The following is a 7,465-nucleotide window of genomic DNA, read 5'->3' as shown; positions in this document are numbered from 1 at the left end:
AGGGGTTCCAGAGTTACATGTTCGGAACACATTGAATTATTTTGGGACATACATTGAGTTATGTAGCACACGCACAGTAAATAATCAGATGATGCACACACACTAAACTATGTAGTACACACAGAGCTATGTAGAAATAAAGAATAATGTTGAGTATTTCACAAACTTACATGGTAGACATATACTACGTAAGTTATATAGCACACACACATGGAGTTTTGTAATAGAAAATCAAGTAATGCACAAAGTTATATAGTACTCACAGAAACTTTGGTAGTAAATAGAGAATTATGCAGTACACACACACACAGTTATGGATGTACAAGGTGTATTAAGAATCTTCACACAAACATTAGTCATGCTTTTCAATGAGAGAGAGAGAGAGAGAGAGAGAGAGAGAGAGAGAGAGAGAGAGAGAGAGAGAGAGAGAGAGAGAGAGAGAGAGAGAGAGAGAGAGAGAGAGAGAGAGAGAGAGAGAGAGAGAGAGAGAGAGAGAGAGAGAGAGAGAGAGAGAGAGAGAGAGAGTTTTAAGCCTTAGGAAAAAGGAAATTTACAAACAGGTTAGAAGATTCAACAGTTTACCAGTGAAAGGGATGGGAGGGAAGATACTGGTCAACTCTTAAGGCGGACAGAATGTTACTGATGAAGAGATGCTTAGCTGAAGTTATATATATACTTCTGATACATCATTAACTATTAACTTTTACTGCTACAATTCATATAAGATAGCAACATGGAGTTAATCCCAACACGTATATGAATGAAGATTTTATTTTGTGTATTTATTTTTTGTATTCTTTTTTTTTTTTTTTATGTTTGATTCATGTTTTTCTTGTGTTTTTTTTTCATGTGACATTTTTCTTTGTCTCAGTTTAAGCCTCATTTCTGCTTGTGTGACATAAGGGTTCAGGTAAAGTTTCCGTAGTGTTTGTTCTCGTTCAGGAAAGCTTCCATGGCCGTGAAGAGGAACTGGTACTGCATCTGTGGTCAAAGAAACAGACACAAATGCTTAGAAGTTATTTTAAGGGTCTTCTGTCTCACCCCTGCATTACTTTCAAATGGCTCTAGTTAAGTGACACAAGTCTTTAAGGGAGTTTTTTTTTTTTTTATGGATGTAGTAACAATATTTCTACATTATTAACAGTAGAAACATTCTTGAGAACCCAGCTAATCATCTGTGTGTGGAGTTCGAAGATAGTTGTGGTGAGAAAGCAAAGCGTTTCTGAATATGGTCCAAGATGTGATGACAAAAGCTAGTGTATATAGTGTTGTTGTTGGTCTCCTTAGAAAGCACACTCAGGCTGTAAGGAGAAAATTAGTGGTAATTACTGATAAAAAATTATGAGACACACACACACACACACACACACACACACACACACAGAGAGAGAGAGAGAGAGAGAGAGAGAGAGAGAGAGAGAGAGAGAGAGATGAACTATGTGAATGATAGAACTACTTGTGTATATACAGTAACTAGTAAAGAAGTTGAGATAATGTGCATACCTGAAGCAGCTTGGTATGTGTGGATATGAGCACTTATTGATAATGAGCAATAGATTTAAAAGAAAGAAAAAAACAAAAGAAAACATGCATTTATAGCAGGCTTGAAGTGACCAGATGTACTAAATGAAAACACCCCCAAAAAAGAAAAGAAAGAAAAAAAAAAGCCATGAATGACGTTGGAACCTGACACATTTGTTACGGCCTTGAGTTCAAAGGTGCTCTAGTAATGTACCATACTTTAATCTTCCGGCCTTGGGGAGGGAGAAGGTTCGATTCCCATGATTGTACTAAAAATTTATCCAGCCTCCAGATGAGTCTGTCACAGTGCTTCTTTGAAGTGTCCATGGAAGCATGCGAGTTCGGATTTTTTTCTTTTATATAAGAGCGACACTGGTCAATGGCAATAAGAGTGACAAAAAGACTCACTGAGGTGCCACTCCCTGCCTACTCCCACACAAAAAAAAAAAAAAAGAAAAGAAAAAAAAGCATCATTCAGAATCGGAGGATAAGTTTCTTGGAACCTCTTGAAAGAGTTCAAGTCATAGGAAGGAGGAAATACAGAAACAAGCAGGGAGTTCCAGAGTTTACTAGAAAAAGCAATGAATGATTGAAAATACTGGATAACTCTTGCACAGAATAAGGGTGAGATAAAGTAGAAAGTCTTGTGCAGTGAGGGGGAGGTATGCAGTAAGCAATATGAAGAGTAATTAGCATGCAAATAGCGGTGGAAGATAACAAGAGATGCAACATTGTGGAGACGAGAGAGAGGCTGAAGACAGCCATGTAGAAGAAGAAGCATGCTGGGCTTACCAAGTTGGTGATGAACTGAGGCCTGTCATATTGCACACTGACAGCAGAGCGATACAAGTCCACCTCCTGCGTCAGCTTGGCTCTGCAGACTGCCAGCAGTAGACTAGCCATCACGCCACATGCTGTCACGCCGTCACTAAAATCATATACACGTGTAAATCAAGAGGGGATCTGATGACAATCTTTAAGTGATATTGGGCAGTGGCTCTCAAGTCTTTCTAAATCCATGCATCCTTCCAGGAGCTTTTGAAAAGTTCATGTACCTTAGCACCTAGGATGATTAATTACAAAAAAAATATATGAATATTTCATATTTTTCTCTATTTTTGAGACTGACAATAAATAAATAAAAGTTTTAGCTCTATTTTAAACATAGAAAATAGGTACTCAGTTTTAAATCATTGGTATATAGGTGCCAAATGTATAATGTAACAAAATGCCACATCTCAAACCCAAGAGACCCGAGTTGCGTCTTGGTGTAATATATTATCATAATACATAATGTTATAATACTTTAATCTCAGTTTTAGATAAATTTCTTACCTGATACTATTTTCCTCCAAGAATATCTTTTCCTAATGTGCATTTTTATATACCCTGATCATGTCATGCACATGTTACATGATGTAATTTTCTTCCTAACACATATTTTCCTACTGTGCACCTTTTCACACACTGGCCGTGTCATATACCTTTCCATGTACTCCGTTATTTCCATGTATCCTTTGAAAAAAAATCATGCACCCAGGTTGACTATCAATGGTATAGGGAATGCACAAAGGTGATATAGGGATATCCTTGGGATCATTAATCAGGATAAGTAATAAGAACATAAGAAAATAAGAGAAGCTGCAAGAAGCCATGATGCCATCACATGGCAATTCCTGTATATGAAGCATACCTGTACTATTTCCTCCTTTTGGATTCAAACTTGGTAAAGTTAGACATAAATGAAAGAGATAGGAAAGAAATGGCTCACACAAAAAAGGTAGATGAATGGAATAGACTCATTAAAGTCATTAGAGAACTTTAAAAGATTAGATATTTATGAATGATAGGTGGAAACCGATAGGCAAGTTTAATGCAGAGACTGCCACGTGCAGACCTGATGGTTTCTTGCAGCTTTCCTTACTTTCTTATCAATCCTCTGTCTCTCTCTCTCTCTCTCTCTCTCTCTCTCTCTCTCTCTCTCTCTCTCTCTCTCTCTCTCTCTCTCTCTCTCTCTCTCTCTCACCTGCAGGTAAAGAGGAGAGGTGTCTGAGGTAACTGTAGAGACTCGGCTTTCTCAATGGCCCCGAGAAGCGGCACTGGGGAGGATGGCAGTTTGGCGGTGTGTGACCATCCACTAAGCATCAGCAACGTGCATTTGTGGTTCCTCCAACACTCCTGTGTGTGTTGCAGTGTGTGGTGAACATCAGCAGCCATCCAATCAAAAAAAAAAAAAAGTAAGCAGGAATGAGGAACATGGAAACAAAGGAACGTAAGGTGTAGCAGAAATACTTCAATATTTTCTGCTTGAGACTCTACTCTGTATCTTATCTGGTTTACGCTGAACAGGCTGCACATAGAAGAAATCATTGTGATTTCCAATTTCTTTCTTTTTTTTTTCCATGATTCTGATTTCTGATAATAACTTAACAAGGATTCTGCACCATGAGAACCCGATTAATATTTTTTTTAAAGAGAAAGCGCCTCTGACCTAGGGCAAAAACATAAAACAAGGGTATAAAAGAGGTCCATTAAAGATGCCAGCCCCTAAAGAGTATAGTAAAATCATGCCTGTACCCTTTGAAAATTACCCTAATGAAAGACCAAAACATTTAAGAACATGAACCCTTCTAAACAATTATAAAATTCTGCCTGATGAATTCCGAAACTCTGTGGAATATCGTGTAATCAAAATCAAAATAAGTATACATTTTATTTCGAGCACATGACTCTCTCTCTCTCTCTCTCTCTCTCTCTCTCTCTCTCTCTCTCTCAAACCTTTCACCGTTTTTCCTGACTAATTTTTACAGGCTCTAATGGAAGTTATGTAAGGGAGGGTATTCAAAGTGTGTTTTCATATTCCTACAGATAGCTTAATAAAGATTCTGCATCAGTGAGAGAGAAAAGAAGAAGAAGAAGAAAAAAAACTAACTAATCATTCCTTTGACCTTTGAAAATCAGTCCTTACCAGAGACCTAAGCGTTTCAAAATACAGGCTAGGGATGATCTAAACAGGGGCTTCGTTTCCAGTCCCGTATTCTGAAACGCTCTGCTCTCACGTCGACTTTTTTTCAAGGCTACAGAGATGATTAGTCGGGTTCTCAAGTGTTTCTTCTATTCATAATGTAATAATCTTGTAGTCTGTCACTACAACTATAAAAACACACACAAAAAAAAAATCCGTGTCATTTCAACTGGAGCCTTTGAAAAGTGATAGGGGTGTGGCGCAGGAGTTTCAGAATTCTACAGATTTTCGAGGGACAAGGAAGAGGAACAGAGAGGAGGAGGAAGTGAGACTCGGAAGAGGGAGAGGGAAGGAAGGGATGAAGGGAAGCAGAGAACAGGGCATGATTCCTCCTCAAAAGAGAATGTGTGTTTTGTTTACATCTCTCGGTTACATCCATACACCACGGGCATGCCTTCCCTCACACACGGCACTGGCACACTCACACTTACCCTTTCTTTCACTGTAAGGATCGCGGTGTACTCAGTGAAGTTCTCAAGATGGGTTGGCTGCGAGATCTCAAGGGTCATGTTTCCTGGCACAGCTGAGGTCTCGCGCACCACGTTGGGGAAAGACTGAAAGAGTGAGCGGGAGGAAAAATGATAGTAAGAAAAGAGTAAAGCTGTTGCTCGTTCTCTCTCTCTCTCTCTCTCTCTCTCTCTCTCTCTCATGGATGTTGATAAAGGATGACCACAGCCGTATATATGTATAAGCGTTCAGGATTACGAGCCACTGGTGAGATAATGCACGTACTGGGTCGTTGTGAGGGAGTTCTTGCAGCAACAGCCAGACGGAGACACGCTGCTCATACACGAGGCGCCATATCTTAGCCAGTGTGTGGGGTTGCGGGTGCTCGCCTGCCATGTAAGCGTCCTGGGAGACAGACAGGGAAGGAAAAATTCATGTAATACCTGCAGTTGTAATCGTAGGAATATTTATAACTAGAAGTAAAGGTGCAAGAAGCCAGTAGGCATACACGTGGCACTCTCTATATGAAATGTCTACTGCTATCCATCCATCAGTCATCTCCGTTCATACATTTTTTTTTTTAGTGCAAGAGGGGCACTGCCCTAGGACAACAAAAAAAAAACAATGAGGCGCCAGTCCCTAAAGAAAAGTAAAAAAAAAAAAATAATAATATTTTTTAAAGCACAGACAATCTGAGTAACGAATCCATTCTATTGTATTTGATGACCAGTTTCTTTGTATCTCTTTTAGATATAACTTTGTCAAGCTTGAGTCCGTTACTTCTAGTCCTGTCCTGATTGCTGCCCCTTAGAATCTTGTCTATATCATCCCTTATGCCACTTACATAGCCTCCATCAGATCCCTTCTTGCTCTAAGCCTTTCACGTGTCATGCATGAACTCTCTCTCGCATCTCTCGTATCCTAGATACTCTTTTTCCCTTATGTAGCACCTCACAATATGCTCTCTCTCTCTCTCTCTCTCTCTCTCTCTCTCTCTCCGTCTTTACCTTCCTATCAAAGCCGTGCACTCTGATGATATTCACGTACTGCGAGTCATTTCCTGTGCCGTACATTTGCACAAACATCATACGCTTGTCCGCTGCAAAAGAGTACGGGAATGCATAAATTAATATGTTATTGATGATAATAGCATATTGAATAATAACAGTAATGGCAACGATGATGATTTTTATGATTTCTATGATTCACCCTCCCTCCCCACACACACTCACACTCACACGTTATTTGGTAGTAATGATAATTAATGATGATTTAATAGTTCTTTCACACACACACACACCTGGTAGAATGGCCTGGTTTCTGTTGAGATGTGCACAGGCTGGGTCATTTCCACGCTTGAACGTCAAATCTTTGGGGAGTTTCTTCATTTTCTGGAGATGAAAACATACAGTCGATATCGTAAATACATTAAAAAATGGTGTATCAAAGGAAATGTACCAATTTTTGTTTCTTGAGAGAGAGAGAGAGAGAGAGAGAGAGAGAGAGAGAGAGAGAGAGAGAGAGAGAGAGAGAGAGAGAGAGAGAATGTGGAGGGGGGAATAGATACAGTAAACTCACTTCATACTCTTTCTGGAGAATCAGTGTGCCGTCAGAAGCCTTAGAGGAGCGAATGGCGGCCGCCTCTCGCACGAAGGACTGGCAGGAGAAGGTTGTTCTCATCCCAAACAGAATGTCGTACAGGAGTTTGTGAACGAAGATGTACTGCTCCTGGTGGCGGGACGGAGAGCGGGATGCAGTGGGGGACGAGAGGTATGGCACACACACACACACACACACACACACACACACACACACGGAACAAAGCTGTTTTTTTTTTTTTTTTTGTATCATGAACAAAAAAACAACAGAAAAATTTGTAATGATGATTATGGTGATAATAATGTCAATGATGATAATAATGATAATGATACTACTACTACTACTACTACTACTACTACTACTACTACTACTACTACTACTACTACCTCATTTTCCACCAGGCGCCCGCGGCCCTCCCTCAGTGTGTGGAGAGCCTTTTTAGTGTTGATGGCGTCGCAGGTACGAAGTTGACGCAGAAGAAACAGTGTTAAGATGATGGTTCCAGTCCGTCCAATGCCAGCACTGTGGAGACGAGGAAACGCGGAGATAGAAAGGGAATATTTGAATACGATAAGGTCAGTGACGCGTGCACATTCAAAACCAACTGATAAGTAAATAACAGTAACATGGATGAAGGTGAAACTTTCAGAATTAGACCAGTATCCGGAAATGCTCTGCTCTCTCACCACGACTATATTCAAAGGCCACGGAAATAATCAGCCGGGTTCTCACTGGTGTTTCTCCGCCTAGTAATGTAGAATTTTTGTTAATCTGTTACTAGAACCTTAAAAGTACCTTTAAAAACCCGTGTGACTTCAACTACAGCCTTTTGAAAGTAATCGAGATGCAGCGTGGAAGCTTTTCAGAATATAG

At 39.9% G+C, this 7,465-nt stretch overlaps 1 protein-coding gene across 11 annotated transcripts in view; it reads right to left on the bottom strand.

The window, feature by feature from the left end:
- Nucleotides 1–7,465, bottom strand: part of LOC135106891 (receptor-type tyrosine-protein phosphatase epsilon-like) — a 35,392-nt gene continuing 27,927 nt past the window's right edge. For 10 of the 11 annotated variants that reach the window (XM_064016271.1, XM_064016270.1, XM_064016274.1 and 7 more), the window contains 9 exons: nucleotides 6,979–7,114; nucleotides 6,572–6,721; nucleotides 6,294–6,384; nucleotides 6,001–6,092; nucleotides 5,279–5,398; nucleotides 4,978–5,100; nucleotides 3,548–3,699; nucleotides 2,314–2,449; nucleotides 1–981 (listed from right to left, as the gene is read on the bottom strand). In XM_064016271.1, coding sequence (XP_063872341.1) covers nucleotides 907–981; nucleotides 2,314–2,449; nucleotides 3,548–3,699; nucleotides 4,978–5,100; nucleotides 5,279–5,398; nucleotides 6,001–6,092; nucleotides 6,294–6,384; nucleotides 6,572–6,721; nucleotides 6,979–7,114 — 1,075 coding nt within the window. In that variant the 3' untranslated portion in view covers nucleotides 1–906. Of the gene's footprint in view, nucleotides 982–1,100; nucleotides 1,302–2,313; nucleotides 2,450–3,547; nucleotides 3,700–4,977; nucleotides 5,101–5,278; nucleotides 5,399–6,000; nucleotides 6,093–6,293; nucleotides 6,385–6,571; nucleotides 6,722–6,978; nucleotides 7,115–7,465 lie in introns of those variants that run through there. The other variant, XM_064016273.1, reaches the window with a different exon arrangement.

The sequence above is a fragment of the Scylla paramamosain genome, chromosome 14 (genome assembly GCF_035594125.1).
Source record: "Scylla paramamosain isolate STU-SP2022 chromosome 14, ASM3559412v1, whole genome shotgun sequence".
In the NCBI taxonomy this organism is placed as follows: domain Eukaryota; kingdom Metazoa; phylum Arthropoda; class Malacostraca; order Decapoda; family Portunidae; genus Scylla; species Scylla paramamosain.
Note: the sequence above shows the minus strand (reverse complement) of the source record. Positions and strands in the feature narration are given on the sequence as shown.